Source organism: Sprattus sprattus (genome assembly GCF_963457725.1).
Source record: "Sprattus sprattus genome assembly, chromosome: 6".
In the NCBI taxonomy this organism is placed as follows: Eukaryota; Metazoa; Chordata; class Actinopteri; order Clupeiformes; family Clupeidae; genus Sprattus; species Sprattus sprattus.
The window spans coordinates 18,551,880-18,569,379 of record NC_137925.1 but is presented as its reverse complement, the minus strand read 5'-3'; the positions used below and the strand labels follow the sequence as shown (position 1 = coordinate 18,569,379).

The following is a 17,500-nucleotide window of genomic DNA, read 5'->3' as shown; positions in this document are numbered from 1 at the left end:
GATTTAGCTACTTACCATTCAACCATGAGGTTCAGAGATGCAGTGTCACTGCATGGTCAAAAATGCAGAGTCGTGGCTAAAACACAGGCTCAGCCAATGGACTAAAACTCTTGTGTTTCGGTAGTGACATGAAAACTAGGGACATGATTTTTTGAGTATAGAAAATTGATTTAAAAATTAAACCCACAATAAATCTAAATATTCCAAGTTCTGTTTCAACCCAATCATAAAGATCTTTGAAATTAAATCATTGAAAAAAATCTAAAAAAATTGAAAAGTGTTATTTAAAGGCATTGAAATTTAGATGTCAGGGTTGGGGACAGCTACTTCCCAATAGAAAGTACCCTATAAATGATGATTTTGTATATATTTAGCTTATCACTATCTCATGTAATGCATTGGGTTTATATAGACCATAACATTTTCTAATTAAATATCTATGCCTAAATACCTAATTGTTTTGTAAATAGTTTTTATTGTTGAGGGACTGCATATTGCACGAATTCGGTAGAATGGCCCATACACTACATCAAGATACTGCATTTATGTGTATTTGAGTTATGTATGTATCTGTGTATAGGTGCATTTGCCTATATGTAATCATCTGAATGTCATAGTATGTACATTTGTGTATAGTTTTGTATCCCTTCTATATACTTTAGGTATCTCTGCAGGTGAGCACACCTGTGTCTGTTTATTTGTGTGTGAGAGAGAGAGAGAGAGAGAGAGAGAAAGATTGAGTGTGTGTGTGTGTGTGTGTGTGTGTGTGTGTGTGTGTGTGTGTGTGTGTGTGTGTGTGTGTGTGTGTGTGTGTGTGTGTGTGTGTGTGTGTGTTTGTGTGTGTGTGTGTGTGTGTGTGTGTGTGTGTGTGTGTGTGTGTGTATGTGTGTGTGTGTGTGTGTGTGTGTGTGAAAGAGAGAGAGAGATCTTGTGTCTCTGTATGATGTTACGTTTGTCTGTGTGTGTAGAAGACTAATTACGTGTGACTGAGAGTGAGAGAGAAAGAAAGATAGAGAGAGAGAGAGTGTGTGTGTGTGTGTGTGTGTGTGTGTGTGTGTGTGTGTGTGTGTGTGTGTGTGTGAGAGAGAGAGAGTGAGAGCGCTTGTGTCTCTGTATAAGTGTAATTATGTGATGTTTGTCTGTGTGTGTAAAAGACTAATTATGTGTGACTGAGTAAAAGAGAGAGAGAGAGTGTGTGTATGTGTGTGTGTGTGTGTGTGTGTGTGTGTGTGTGTGTGTGTGTGTGTGTGTGTGTGTGTGTGTGTGTGTGTGTGTGTGTGTGTGTGTGTGCTCTCCTACTGTAATCAGAGTGTCAGCACAGATGGAAGAGGCCGGCGGCTCTGATTGCTCACCTCCCAGCACGCTCCTCATTACCTAATGCTCATAAACCCGTTCAGATTATTCATCCCTGACAGCCCACCTGCTTTGCATAAGTTAAACAAATCATTCATTCATACAGGCACACACACACACACACACACACACACACATAGTACACACACACACACCATCATATTTCAATGAGGCAACATCATCATCCCCAAAGATGACCGCGTGAAAAATGAACAACCTTAATAACACCTTAAACTTTCTGCTCTTCCTGCCTCCTGCACTCACCGCCACTCCCCCCCACCCCCCCTAAAACCTCCCACCATTTCCCTCCCCCCGATCAGGCTCACTTCCCCCTTTAACGTCCAGTAATCAGGTTAGCATCGGGCTAATGGCTTCTCCTTATGGTGCTCAGAGACATTCTGCCCAGACCTTGGAAGACACACCAGGGCCCCTGCAGAAGGACTACATCTGCAGAAGAGGGAGGGAGAGAGGGAGGGAGGAAGGGAGGAAGGGAGGGAGAGAGAGAGAGAGAGAGAGAGAGAGAGAGATGTGTCTCCCCTCCTCGCCTTTTGTCCTCCCCCTTCACCCCCCCACCGCACCCCACCCCAGCCCCACCACCACCAGCACCACCACCAGTAGAACTACCAGCACCACCACCACCACCCTCCCTTCCCCCCTCAGCAAATCTATAGGGAGAGAAGGCAGAGACAGGTGCATTTCTCCACAAATCGAGTTAGCCGAGACATGCCACATCCAATTGGGCTAAATTGATGTGAGAGTTTGTGATGTGTGCTGTGGGCGCTACAGCAAAGGTCAGTGTGCCGAGACAATGACATCAATCTGGGTGCACGTGGCACACACAGCCATATGCACACACACACACACACACACACACACACACACACACACACACACACACACACACACACACACACACACACACACACACACACACCAAAACAAAACAAAACAGAAAGAGGTGAAAAGCAAAAAATAAATAGTAACTTTTATACCCCGAATGTATGAGCTTCACACACAAATTTGTAAAGTCAGCAATTCTTTGCCTTGACTGAATACAAAGTGTTTTCAGAATGTACCAAGGAAAAGTATGCATAATTCTTGAATACTTGCATTATTGTCTAAGAACTCCTCCATAAAATGGTCCAACTAAAATGTATCCTTAATGATGGGAGACTAAAAACATACACTTTTATTATGACTTTATTTTACACATTCATTACGAAGGCCAAGGTTATAAGCAAAACCTGCATGCTTGTGTTTTCTTTTCATATTTTCTGAAAATAACAGTTCACACGACGGTTCATGTGCCAGTGGCCTGCATTAGCACACTTACACGTGTGTTTCGCGTTGACAAATATTGCGTCTAAATTGCATAACTCTTTGGTTACATTGCTTTGTTTTCTTCCTGCTTAAGTAGAGCAAGAGAGAAAGAGATGTGGAGCTTTAAAACTTGCTGTGCGATTGGGTTTCGTCCTACTTGCCTCACCTCAGGCCAGGGTCTGGAAATAGATATGTCAGAGTATCGCTTTCGCCCCACCTATATTCAGAAAAACCATTTTCTTTTATCACATTAGCTTTTATTGCTGCTCACAGGTTTGCCCTGGCTTCACTGCAATCCAATATTTCACCTCAGGGCCAGCCATCCACTCTTTCTATCTCTCTCTCTCTTTCTTTCTTTTTCTCTCTCTCTCTCTCTCTCTATCTCTCTCTTTCTACCTTTCTCTCTCTCTGTCTCTCTCTCGTTCTCTTTCTCTGTCTCTCTCTGTCTCTCTCTCTGTCTCTGTCTCTGTCTCTGTCTCTGTCTCTCTCTCTCTTGGGTAGGAGCTTGGAAGCTGGACGTACACCAAGTCTAGGATTTGTCTGAGTTAAAAAGTGCAGCACTTCTCAAACGTCCACCAATCCATATTAAATGAATTCTGAAGTCATTGTAAATGCAGCAGGGAAGTATGGGGAGGAAATGATTGGTTTGTAATCTACCATAAGTAATGTTAATTGATTCAGGTGCTTTAGACATCATTGCCTCCGTCTCATCACTCTGCTTGCTTTGGATATTCATTCTTCATCCAAACCATACCTTGTGGTTTTACATCAGTGAGACACGGGCACAACCTATGGATGTACCTAAGGACTTCTCTTTAAAATGTATACTTTGCTCAGACTTATTAAGTCATTCCTCCTAATGCCTAGCAGTTGAATATAATGTGAAAAAAAAGCGACAAAAGGTGGTCATCATCATCATCATTATCCCAGGTGACAATTTCAGCCATTTCACATCTGTCACCTAGGCATCAAAATCAGCTCTGTTTTTGAAGTGTCCCCATGGAAACGCAAAACATTCTTATCAAAACAGCACAAATTACACAAATTGCATTCCACCGAATTGAGGAGTGTTCTGGATCATGTTTTCCCTCAGAATGCCTCCATGTTGTGAGGAACTGGCCTCTCTGGGTATGTTTCCCATTGTGTTAAGGGGGTGATGATGAGTGATAGCCTCTGAGAGAACCCAAGTCAACTGCAGGGCTGGCCATTTGTCAAGGGTGTCACTATATTCTCACGAGAAGTCGTGAGGGGAAGATGAAGATGCTTATCTCAAACACCCAGACCCATTGGGAGAGAAAATAAATTGCAGGGCTTCAGCGACAGTTGGGAGGCCTCCTACCCATAGAGAGTGTCTCATCTCATCCGATCAAACAAGGTGTTACAGCTCGATGATGACTTTGATTAGATCCCATCTGAAGACCTGGGTAATAGCACACGACGATGCAAACTAAACAAAAAGCCAACCTAATGAGCATGAGCTCTCGTAAGGTGTGTTCATAAAATTAGGTGTTTGAATTTAAAGATTGCGGAAGGAAGGCAGGACTTCTTGGGGTTGATTATCCATAGGCTCTATGTCCATGACCTTTGGTTTCCGTTTGCATTCATCATGACATTTTGACCGTCACAAGATAAATGAAATGGTCCGGAAATATGACACAAGTCACATTTTGATTGATTGTCACAGGAGGGTCTAGAAGAATGCAGCCTCTTGTGTTGTGACTGGGACAGAGATTGCATAATACTTGTTCCATTCTGCATGGCTTGGCTCTCGTTTTTTCAACATGTGCCATAGGAATTGGTGGAGTCGGAAGAACAGTATTCATAAAGGAAGGCAATTTTATCCTCACAACAGTGGGGATCTCAAAAATATAAGATATATCGGTGTACTTCTGAGACACAAACTCAATTGCAAATGTCACACTGTTCAAAACAGGCAAAGCAGCATCAAACAAACAAAAAATATTGAAATACTTTGATAGAATATATTTGAAAAATAAGCCATAATAAAATTGTGGTGAACACAAAATATTGTAATACTTATATATTCGTGTTGCAGAATTGGTTTATAGAATGTAAGCCTATATGGATGTTTTCTCCTGTATACACGGTATCACATTTTTAGTTTTCTTCCAAGGGTGCAAATTTACAAATCAGAGGCACACATTAGATATAATAAGGAAACAATAAGACTTAACACTGCGGTTTTGACATGCTTTTATAAATGGCAGGACTTGAACTACTGTAATTACCAGTCAACTTGAAGGTCAAAGAGTGCACCTTGCAAGGGCAAGGAATATCGGTCTTTTTTTAAAAACATTAAAAAGCGCTCAATCTTTACAGGCCGCGCCTCCTTGCTGCGCGGCCTGCCATTCATCGCTTAATTCCAGTAAACCTACATGTTCACAATAGCACGCTGTCTCTCGCTAATGCTCGAGTGATTAAGCATTTAGCGCGGTGATATTAGCCAGCAGGTCCTGAAATGCCTTCGGGGGGTCGAGCAGCCGGGTGTGTAAGCTGCATGGAGACGGGGCTGGTTAATGACACTGACCCGAGCTTCCCCAACAGCTATTCAATTCAACAATAATAACAGGCCGGTAGCTGATTTATGAGATGGGGGCTAATAATTGTCAATCGCCAGCGCGGAGAATAATGCCAGTATGCTAAATAAAATATGCCCCTCTCAGTCGCCAGCGCAGCGTGCACGAATGACCCCGTTCGAGTTTACACTTGAAAGAATAGAAGGGAATCCCACAGGCCAATTGAGGGTCGTTGTGGAAGAAGCTGTGTCCACGTGCAAGAGTGCAGAATGCAGATCCTGTCTACATAGGATCCTGTTATAGCTACTGAGCCGGATAAAACCTATTTTCAATAATTGTGTTGTATTGTCCACATTTTTTTTATACTTTCATGGATTATAGGCCTATGTTATTTGAAATACTATGCATACTGGAGAAACTGCAGTCTTATTGGGATTAAGCCTATTAGCCGTATTATTAGCGATAATGTCAGACAAGGTGTGGCCCAATACAATGCCGAGAAAGTTACATTATTTTTGACATAAGAGAAGTGTGGACCGGCAATCAATTGTTAAATGTCTGTAATGCAATCCACTGAATGTGTGCAGAGAGCTGTTTTGAGATGACGGCTAAGGTTAGTGCGACCCTCCCTGTGCCCGTCCAGGCGGAATCTAATGAGGTCATTGTTAAACCAACGTTACAGCGAGATGAAATGATGACAGGGGACTCCGATAAGAATTTAATTCCATCTCATTTTAGACAATTTTATGAATCAAATTCTTGAAGACTGGCAAGAGATTAAATGATCACATCTTTTCGAAATCTTATTTCAGTCCGGTCGATGGCATTCTTTCTGCCGTTAATGTCGACTTAGAGGTTGGAGTAATTTAGTAATTGATTCCGAGCACAGCATGTCGCCGGGGCCCGAGTCGCGTTCGAGGGTAATATGTTTGCTAATACTATCCCCACAGAATAAGATTTTTATGCTAATCAGTCTCTCTCTGTTCCTGGCCTTTGGACACTTGGGGAGCCCTTTTGCAAGGCCACATTGCCATGTGGCCCAGGGAGATGGAAGGGATTCCCGATACTTCTCGTCCATGCAGTACAGTCGAGTAATTTGATGGGGTTGCTAGTCGATAGTATACATAGCCAAGCCTTGTTGTTTTGTATATGAATCAAAGTTAGGATTATATATTAGGTTAGAACCTTAAATGTATTATTAAAAGGTTATTATTATTATTATTATTATTATTGCACAGCCGTTGTCGCAAGCTATTTATTATTTTACCTGTTGGTCTATTCACATTATGCATGGATATCACCACCGTCAGGTTCATCCTCAGGCAGCCACTGAATCAGCATGTCGAGGTCACAGAAATCAGAGCAGACACGTGTGTCAGGAGAAATCACTCCGGTGTGTCATCTGATAAGATCTGTATTCCAGGTCATTTCCCCTGCTGTCTGTGTGTGGTTTGGACGGAATAACGTCGTGGAGTTTTGACGCACACGGCTACTTTGACAGCACAAAGAAAATGTTATTCCCTGAAATGTAAAAGTAATATTTCCCACAGCATCCAAACAGATATCTTAAAGTTTTCTGTAAAGAAGACGCCGTTTTCAGTGATTGACTGGGCTGACTGACTGATAGAATGATTGATTATGGGAAGGTCGACATAGGCCACCCGTTTCCGTGGACACACCAGCAAGGGATGGGAGTCGGTCTCTTGCTAATAACATTTGCATTGTTAACAGTCATAGGAGCTTACTTGCTACGTTTGTAAGCTTACGTGCCTATGTAAAATCTGCCCGCAGAAAAACGATGTTACGTCAACGTATTGGCTTATTTGTATTTTGTTTTTACTGGTGTGGTTCACCGGTGGTATAGCTCCCCTCTCGGGCAACAGGATGACATAATACATGTTTCATGTGCCATATTTAGCTGCTGACATTCCCTGGGGCGCAATGGCCACCCGTTTCACGCACGCCCATATTAATTTCCGCTTTGATAGCCGTACGGTTTGTTTTGGCGGAAAGTAAGACATTATGTTTAAGTTGACAGCGGATCCTCCCATCCCTCTCTTCTCTTTAACCCCTCTCTGTTGTCTTCTCTCCTTTTTGTGAGTTTGATACATCCATTCCATTCGGACTGGCAGACAATACTATTTTGTTCCTCCCTATTGTCAGTTCACCAACCGCGCATTCCACTTTCACTGACAACGACAACGCGCTAAAGAGAGAGGAGTTTGTAGAAGGCTTTCTCAAATGTCCATGTCTTTTGTCCGGCCATGTGCAAACGTAAATTTAGGGGCTTTGTGCACCTCCCATTCCATCTGATTTATTGTCTTCAACCCATGTGGATGCTGTCATTTATGAGTCGTTAAATCTCAAATTAACCACCGGTTTACTGCTATTAAACCATTATCGCATACTGTTCATCACTGATAGTGTACACTTTTACGATTCGCTTTCAAGATGGTGCTTAATTTGGAGTGGTTTTACACGCACAGCCTGTTGACCTGTTAACTGCGTCAAGGAGAAACACACTGGCATTATTGAATTAAAAATAATTCGTTCCTTAAGCAAAATGTATGCATTACAGCCTAAATGCTCACACTCCCTCCACGTGTGTGTGTGTGTGTGTGTGTGTGTGTGTGAGACAACATTAAGGTACCACTGCGGATCCAAGTATCAAAGGAAAAGATGGTGAAACCAGTTGATCGCATAAAGGAAGATGTTGAAAATATAAAAGAGGGGCGTTTCAATGACTGGTGGACTATAGATTCACCGAATAGAGGCCCGTCTGAATAGGACAAACGGATGGCAAAAGCTATAATTCCATTGGCCTCGACAAAATATTCCAAAGGACTTCTTGGCTCATTGTGCTTTATTAGATTATTTCCTAGAGATGACGCTTTTTCTTTGCCAGACGCGTGGAGGGAGTACGGTGAGCCAGTTGGTCTTTGGTTTCAGTAATCAGATTAAGCATTTGGTACAACTTTTAGCCACAACTCGCGTGTAGAAAGACAGAAAGGGAGAGAAAAAAAACATTTACATAATAGGGGCCGGGTTGTGGCAAGAAAGAATGAACTTTTATCGTCGTTTATCTTTCTTTGAAAGGGAGGCGAACAGAAGGAATAAAGGGAGAGAGAAAACTTAAAACGTTGCCACTTTTTTTCTTGAAAAATCAACCCAGAAAACGCTTCATTGGAATACGCTCATACATTTTAATCATGACTTTCTTATGCTCGAGCGCATTTTGCACCCCAAGTGTTCGGACATGCGCAACGATAAATGCGTCTGCTTTCTTTTGGCTACGGTACCCACAAAAGGTTAGCCCATAATAATTCCCCCAAAGCCTTTAGATCATCCAGCGGTTTGTTTGGTTTATTTTAGACAATGAAATAGTCGCCGGAGCAGCAGGACAGAATTCATCTTCACAGTGGAAAAAGGCAAAACAAAATAAAAATCAGTTTGAGTAATAGATCTGACTACATTAATTTTAATAGTCATTTAGGGAAGTCTTCGAATTGTACATTTTCAGCCAGATATTTTACGTAGCCTATGGCATGTGGTATGGATATATTTGTATCGAATAGGTAGGCAATAAAAACAAACAGCTGAAATATAAAAAATAAGATCGGCTTTCTATGCATACCATATATTGCTAGAAAAGAGCCCTATATTTAGCCCTAATTAAGGGATGTTGTTTCTTGTGTAATGCTTAAAAGATATAAATTAAATAAAACCAAAGATGTTATTTTATGACAGCCAAAACATCGTATATTAGCTTGTGTGTAAGGACCCACACCATCTATTGCATAAAGTTGACCTATACAGAGCTGAAGGCTGAAACAAGAGATCATCCTGTTATGGTAACAAAATTAAGTATTCGGCTAACGTTGCAAAAAAGGTTTGATTACTATTTCACCAGTTTGTTATTTTCATTACCTGGACTTGATTTGCCCTTTAACTGCAATAACAGTCCCATAAAACTAATTACGAATTATTTTAATAAGATAACACTGTGGAACTACCCTACAAATAAGAAGTAGGACAAAATAAAATATTCTGTGGCCGATGAAAATAACCCTTCGGTAAGGTTTTTGTAAGCAGCATAAGTAAAATCTTTATATTATATTTCACTGCCAAACTACCATAAAATAAATATTATCTATTACACCATACATCATATGTAAATACATCATATGTAAACATAATTTAAAGGATATATTCATTATTATTTGTATTATTGTAATTGTTATTATTGTTACTAATGCAGTAACTTTAAGAAGTGTTATATCAGTATTCGATTATTTACATTATTTTTTCGTTAGGAGGTTATCATAATTATAATAATAGAAATACACACAAATATGTATGGTTATTTCCCACTTGCAGTCTACTTGAATACTATAGCAGCGGCATCGTGATTATTTGAAATTATGCATGATTGCAGGCAAAACGTAATAATAACAGAACTAATATGGACCAGCTTTCTGCTCATGTAATGCCGCACGCTGTCCTCCTGCAATAAATATGGTGGCAGCCAGCTTGCATTTAAATGCAACATTCTTACACGGCAACTATTGCAGACTATATGGCAATCGCAAGGCTGCACTTCGGGCCTTTGAGGCAAAATAGGCAAGGGACCTGCAGCAGGAGAAGAGATGGAGAAGGGGAAACCGTATCGAAAATTCAGCCCAGGGTATACGGTCGGTTAAAAGGCTTAAAAGCTTGGGGAAAATTGGATCAGGGAGAATCGTCACCCAACTTTCATTATTTCCAAGTGGTGTGATTAAATTAAAGGGCAAGATGGTGGTTAGAGAGGAGAGGGCTGGATGGCGAGGGAGGGGTAGGGTGGGGGGTGTGGGGGGGCTGGTGCGTAATGGTGCGGTATTAAATTCTAATTAGAGAGGCAGGGGATCAATGATAGGGAGGTTGGACAGCTCGGTCCCCCAGTGCCAGCCCAATAGACTGATGAGTTATTGTCATGTAAAAAAGCGCCAGCAATAAGACCCAAACGCTGTGCTATTGTCCAAGCGGAAAGAGCCAAGTTTATTATGAGGACTATATGCTCTAGAGACCTCAGGCTAGGCGGCTCTTTGGGAGGCTTTTCATAAAACAAGGCTCAGCTCCTTTAAAGGAGGGCAGTTTTGGAGCAGGCGCTGAGCAGTGCACATCTAGCCACGGTTCCTGGCCTCCTTCAAACCAGTAAAAATACAACAGTCACATCCTCCCCTAAGTCAGTACGCCTCGCGTTTTTGTATGCCTGCCTCACCTTTTGAATCCGATTTGACACTCGCCGGTCTCTGTTTTTTCTCTGGGAGTGCGACTTTCTTTCTCCACTGAGCCTTTTCAATGTATAAAATGGAGTATTCTTACCTCAATTCCTCCGCCTACGAGTCATGTATGGCCGGGATGGACACGACGAGCTTGGCATCAGCCTATGCGGACTTCAGCTCCTGCAGCCAAGCCAGTGGCTTTCAGTACAATCCGATAAGGACCACGTTCGGGGCCAGCTCCGGGTGTCCCTCTCTCACACCGGGCTCTTGCAGTCTCGGGACTCTGCGTGACCACCAGAGCAGCCCTTACGCCGCAGGTAAGACACTCAACAACTTTGATTCACTGGCTGTGTCGCGCCAGAATCTCTTCCTCGGTATATAGGACGCGTTGATTGCATTTGAAAATGGAAATGTGTTTAGTATTTACCAAACGAAATTTGCTTACACAAATGAAAGAATTTATCACGTTAGAAGCGATTGCAGGCAAGAGGTAATTCAGTTACGGGGTTACACTATCCCTGTCACACCCTAACCGCCAACAAAATTATCTTAAGCTGCCAAAATGATAGGCATAATTTATTTACTTTGCGATGAGACATAAAGCTTCGAAAATAATGAAATAACCAAAGACTTAAGCTCATTATTGGCACAGGATTGAAGTTACACTAGCATCTGAAGTGGAAGATGAAGACATTTACAACAAGTTTCCAAACCATTTCCGAACAGTATATAATTAACCACATCTCATATTCAATTACAACAGCGTCAGAATACAGGAGTTATCATAATCAATTATAATGATATTAATCAATTTGATTTCAAGAATCTAATCTTGTGTGAGCCTTTTTTATCCAATTTAGTCAACTTATCACCAATGCAGCATTTAACGAAGGGAAACCTCCAGAATTCGATCCAGAGCAGTACAGTCATTCACCTGTAGCATTTTACATCACTCTTATGGCTCTTTTGACTTTTCTCATCTTTTCCTACAGTTCCCTACAAGCTGTTCACAGATCACGGTGGCTTGAATGAGAAGAGAAAGCAGAGACGCATCCGGACCACCTTTACCAGTGCCCAGCTGAAGGAGCTTGAGCGGGTCTTTGCCGAGACTCACTACCCAGACATCTACACTCGGGAGGAGCTGGCACTAAAAATCGATCTCACGGAAGCTAGAGTACAGGTATGCCCAATTGCCACGGATGTGATTAATGTCTAACTTCGGAATAGCACATTTTAATTGTATTGTAGCCTATGTGTTCTGAACATTTACAGAAGGTACATACTTAACCATATTTTACCATGGGATGGGAGTTAATTGCATATTGTGGGAAGTGCCATCAGGTTTAGTTTATCGTGAATCTTTGCCAACCCACAGGCCCCAATGGCTCACTGTTTTCTGCCTCTCCTGTTTCTGCAGGTCTGGTTCCAGAACAGACGCGCGAAGTTTCGCAAGCAGGAGCGAGCAGCTGCGGCTGCTGCAGCAGCGGCAAAGAACGGATCTGGCAAGAAGTCGGACTCGCGGGAGGAGGACAACAAGGACACTAAAGCCACAGACCCTGACAGCACGGGCGGTCCGGTGCCCAACTCGAACCCCCCGCCTAGCTGTGGCGGGCCAAGTCCCACCGGCGGACAGGTCAACAGCACTGGAAACGTACCGGTTGAGCAAGTGAAGACGTCCGTGCCTAACATGGGCGGGAACGTTCAAAATCAAGGATGGGCCTCGGCTCCAGGCTCTATCACCTCAATACCAGACTCACTAGGTGGACCGTTCGCAAGTGTATTGTCCTCTTTGCAAAGACAGAACGGAGTCAAACCCACTCTGGTTAAGACCAGCATGTTCTAGCTAGTGGGATTGGAATGGAGAAATTGTGTCAGAGTGGGGTAAGGGGAAAAAACTGTTTACCCTTCACGAGTGAACAGCATTGACTCGACAGTGGAGGAATGCCAAAAGTATGACACTGATTTCCCTTCGCGAGGTTTGAAAACATCTGAAGAGACCAACGCTACTGGTCGTCACTTGAACATTTGACATCCGATCCATCTCATACTTAAAGCTGGATCATCAAAGTGATATTTTTTGTTACCTCTCGTGCGTCGTTTTTTGTTTGAGAGTAATTGTGGTCAGTGCCATCTCTGCTAGATTAAAGTAATAGTCTACCAAGTATGCATCTCTACAGAACATCTCCTCGACAGACTTAAGTCGAAAATTGTCTGAAGAAAATGGCGCTACTCCTCAACATTTGTTTACACAGACTTTGTCATTTTATGTGTTCTAGAATCGCAGATCCAAGATTCTTCCTTTGGCTTGAAATTAATGTTTTTTTGTTTTGATTTTGATGATTTTCCCAACACTTAGCAACCGTTTTATGGGCTAGAAAAACAAACGAAATGTCTTTACTGGGGACATTATTACGCAAAGTATTCCCTAAAATGGCACAAGTATACATTTCACTATTGACAAAAACGTAAATGTTTTGTGTGTCTTTCTACGGCTGTGTTTTTGTGGCTCAACTGTATAGTGTTAATATGTATTCTTGTCCTCGATAGTCAAACATAGGCCATATTCCCCTCGTAGTTCATTAAGGGTCTTTTTAATGTTTTACAAAGCTACCACTGGCGATTTATTTTGTGAAAAAGAAGAAATGGATGCAAACGTTGTATTTATTTCAGTATTATTTGCATGTCGTCCTTTCCGTCCAATTTTATAATAATTTCCCCTATTTTGTGAGCATACTGTAACATGTTTTGTCCAGGACTTGGCAATTATTTATATGTAGGTAATGGATGCTTATATTTAAGAAGGAAATATTTCTACATGTGCACATAGTTTTTCAGGTGTACCATTGACATGGTTGTTGATGATAAAATAATAATAATTATCATTATTTCTTTGTCATTCGCTTCCTTCATTCGGTGTGATTATTTCCATGACTCAGAAACTAAAACTTGGCTAAAAAGATGAAAATCATTTAGCAACAATATATTTAAACAATTCATTATTCCAATGACTAGTGCTTACAACGGATACTTTTATTATTTTACATTGTGAACTCTTTTAGAATGGATAGTACAGTCATCTATCATATTAAACCATAAAATAACGCAATTTAATGATTAGGAAATTCTTATAGAGCTTTGCATAACATGAACTTCAGGACCAAGGACAGCAGCGAGAGGTTAACAGCAGCGTCTTCTCTGACACACACATACAAACATACACACAGAGACACACACACACACACACACACACACACACACACACACAAACACACACACAGAGGGACATAGAGAGAGAGAGAGAGAGAGAGAGAGAGAGAGAGAGAATGATGATTAATGATGATTATCAGTAACCACAAATAGGCAGTCTGGATTTTTTTTTTAATTCTTTATTTATAAACATACAATATGCTGTAAAGCCATTGGATTTGAACATCAAATTAATCTATGTTCGGGTAGTATTTAGGTGAATATCACAATAAATATAGACCTCAGACGCAAAATATCTTTTCCAAGGTAGCTATCCTTTCTCCTAGACGACATCAAGTCTCTGGTAAATGCCCTTGTCCGGTATTAGGCTATATCAGTATACCTAATTAAACATAAAGAACAGGACCAGGTGGCAATCGGACACACTGGCTATACAAGAAGAAAGTATGATAACAGAGTAGATTTCAAATATATTCAAAATGCTTCAATGGTTCAAAATGAAAAAAAAAAAGATATTCTGAAATAACATATTAATCTGTGGTGCCTCCTTTGCATACACTATACATTCCTATAACAGCATTTTTGAGAGGCTGGTGGCACAAGTGATCGCGTGTTTGTGTTTGCATGCGTGTGTGTCTTTCGGGAACAACCTTGTGGTCTCACACCTGTACAAACTCTGGCGTAGATCGGTGTTTTGACATAAAAGATGAACACATACAGGTTGTGGGCTTTGTTTATCCACTCATAGTTTTCTTGAGTTCACAAAGTATCCAAATATTCAGTAAGGCAAAAAATATGGAATTGACACTTTGTTTCTGCCTACAATAACAAATTATCTATTTGGTTCATGTAGCAGGTCAAACGTTCATCATATAAGCCATCAGACCTTACAAAATATTAAGCTGATCCAAATATACATCATCGCGTTTTCATTCAGAAAATAATGGACGATTCAGCATAAGAAAAGTCTGAAAGAAAGAGAGCAGAGGAAAGAAAAGACAAAGGGATACCTTAACTACCACGAAGCCCTATGGCCCAAAACATAAGCCCGATTCCCAAAAAGCAAAGGTTTAACTGGTTCAGCGTGCTCCTACATAAACACTTAACACCCCCATCCTCAAAGCTCAACTACCTTGGCTACAGACACACCAACTTTGGGTTTCATCAGACAGCTTCACAATCAGCTGTGGGGATACGCATTCCCTCGTTTTCCTAAGGCACGTATCAAATGCGGTCATAAATGAGACGGGGGAAACGGGACAGGAAAGGAAAGACCGAACAAGCAGGTAGCTCGAATGGAAAACGGGTGCGTAAACACACCTCAATGACGACTTAACCTCCAAACAACCGAACAAACCTCACTGACGATGCAACCGGCTTTACGTGCACTCCTCTCATAAGTGATCAATATCATACACTCTTCTCATAGGTAATCAATATTATACATATCATTTAGTAAAGGAATGCATATTTCTTTCAAGCAGGAAAAGGAACACATGGAGGATGCTCATTATCTAACGGTGCATCGGTGCTGTCATTGGGGACATGGTTTCTAAATCATGGTGAACGGCATTTGAAAGAGAGGGAGAAGTGCTTGCATAAAGTGGCCTTTTATATAAAAGGCAGAATAAAGTAGCCTATGTATAAATTAAAATAAAACATCCTTTGTTTTTTTTTTATTGTTTTTTTTTTTTTGGCAAAATACCACATAGAGAAAATACCTCTGGCATGGAAACAATTTCTTCTTTCCCTGTGTATTCCCTCAAAGTGACAATTTCCTGGGCCATTGTGCACAAGTCTATACATTCCAACTTCAGCCCCTTTAAGAGATCAAAATGCTCATATACATTCTGCTCATTAATTGACACAATTTCCTTATTATTCCTTTAGACTGTGGGTGATGGATAAACTCATGGTGTGAGAGTCTATTGCGGAGACATTGCAGTGGTCATGATCTGTAACAGTTTAATTTTGCGTTGTGACACTAGCAGGCGGTGGGGCTGTTACTGTGGATGAGTGAGTGGATCAAACTTTCTTTCTCTTTTAATTCTATGACAAGATCACTACCCCCATTTTATGCAGATATCGGAAGTGCATATAATTATTGATGTTATTGGTAACTGGGAAATATACATAAGCCCCCCCCCCCCCCCCCCCCCCCCCCCTCATTTGGCGGTGGGAATAATTTCTCGTCTATTTTTGTATTTGGACACTACAGTGGCCAGACCAGGGACCAGGGACCAGGGACCAGGGACCAGGGACCAGGGACCAGGGACCAGGAAGGAGACACTCATCGGCACACGACAGCTGTTTCTCTGGACATGCTTGATGAGGCGGGAAGAGCGGACGTCTGGATGGACTGGACTCAGAGCTCCGCTGGCCGCTGCATCACAGGGTGGTGGGCTGGCCTGCGGCTGAGACACAAGAACAGAACAAATGAACAAGAATAAGAGGGAGCATTCATGTCATTAGATCTTTGATACCAGACTAATGAGCTGGTGAGGTCTGTATACACACACACACACACACACACACACACACACACACACACACACACTTTAATACCAAACTAATGAGTTGGTGAGGTCTGTGTCAGCTGTATATTAGCAATATGATGTGGACACAATTCTGTTCCATGTGAGCTGACACAATGTGTGAGACTGTGTGTATATACACACACACACACAAGGAGAGAGATAGAGAGAAAGAGAAAGAGAGAGAGAGAGAGAGAGAGAGAGCGAGACAGAGGGAAAGAGAGGGACTCACAGCGAGAGCGAATGTAGCACTGATGACAGTTGAGAAGGCCATTACGGATCCTGACGTCTGTGCCTGTGGTCGTGTCTCCAAGCTGTCCCTTACAAACCCCACACTGAAGGAGGAACAAGGACACAATAAGACACGACACACAAGATTAAAAAAAACATGGCAGATTCCTGTTTCCTACAAATATCACATGATAGAGAGAGAGAGAGACCTCCACACCAGTAGATACATTGTTAAAATGAGGTACTTTACTCAAAACTATCGCTGATTTTCAAACCATTACAGTTGTAGCACAATAACTGGATTCTGTTCAACACATAAAGTCTCACATGAGCCTAGACTCCGTGGTGCTTTCCCTCAGAGCTCACCTTAAAGCACTGGATGTGGAAGTAGAGGCTGAGTGTCTCGATGATCATAGCAGCTCCCTTCCCCAGGGGATTGCCACAGCTGGAGCACAGCTTCTTCCCACTAACAGACCTGACAGACAGATACACAGACACACAGACACACACAGACACACACACACACACACACACACACACACACACACACACACACACACACACACACAATCAATCAATCAATCCATCAGTCATACAAAGAGGAAGAGCGGGAGAGAGAGACAGAGAGGGAGAAAGAGATAGGCCAAAGTCAGTGCAAAAAACATAAAAAACTCAAACAAAAAATAAACGATGAAACATCCCCCTTGTACGTTGCTTTGGAAAAAAGAGTCTGCTAAATGACTAAATGTAAATGTAAATGTAAACATGACTCCACCACATACAAGCAGTATAAAATGCATGTGGGAGAATGGCAGGAATGGAAAGCTTTGATCTCAACCAACTTTGTCTCTGCCGCCCCCTGGTGTGCAAAGTGGGTAATACACCAGTTGCTGAGTCATACCATACCTGTTGGGGGATGAAGGTGGGGTGTCTGAGGAGTATGAGGGTGACTTAGGGGAGTTTGGTGCATTCTCACCAACCTCAAACCTGAAGGGTGACAAGCCCAAATGCGATGCACAACATAAACACAACCACAAACACAAGCACAAAAGCACAA

General features: G+C 41.9%; 2 protein-coding genes across 5 annotated transcripts in view; one reads left to right on the top strand and one right to left on the bottom strand.

Annotated features, from left to right (window-relative positions):
• Nucleotides 1–10,547: 10,547 nt before the first annotated feature.
• Nucleotides 10,548–12,314, top strand: phox2bb (paired like homeobox 2Bb; the record flags this gene model as incomplete). The annotated part of the gene is made up of 3 exons (XM_080841253.1): nucleotides 10,548–10,788; nucleotides 11,464–11,651; nucleotides 11,889–12,314. 3 exons carry the CDS (start codon nucleotides 10,548–10,550, stop codon nucleotides 12,312–12,314), a joined length of 855 nt encoding a protein of 284 aa, XP_080697379.1.
• A 3,542-nt stretch (nucleotides 12,315–15,856) lies between these two features.
• limch1b (LIM and calponin homology domains 1b) overlaps nucleotides 15,857–17,500 on the bottom strand; it is a 99,927-nt gene continuing 98,283 nt past the window's right edge. For all 4 annotated transcript variants that reach the window (XM_080840097.1, XM_080840098.1, XM_080840099.1 and 1 more), the window contains 4 exons: nucleotides 17,350–17,430; nucleotides 16,810–16,918; nucleotides 16,445–16,547; nucleotides 15,857–16,092 (listed from right to left, as the gene is read on the bottom strand). In XM_080840097.1, the coding sequence (XP_080696223.1) occupies nucleotides 16,067–16,092; nucleotides 16,445–16,547; nucleotides 16,810–16,918; nucleotides 17,350–17,430 (319 nt within the window). In that variant the 3' untranslated portion in view covers nucleotides 15,857–16,066. The remainder of the gene's footprint in view (nucleotides 16,093–16,444; nucleotides 16,548–16,809; nucleotides 16,919–17,349; nucleotides 17,431–17,500) is intronic.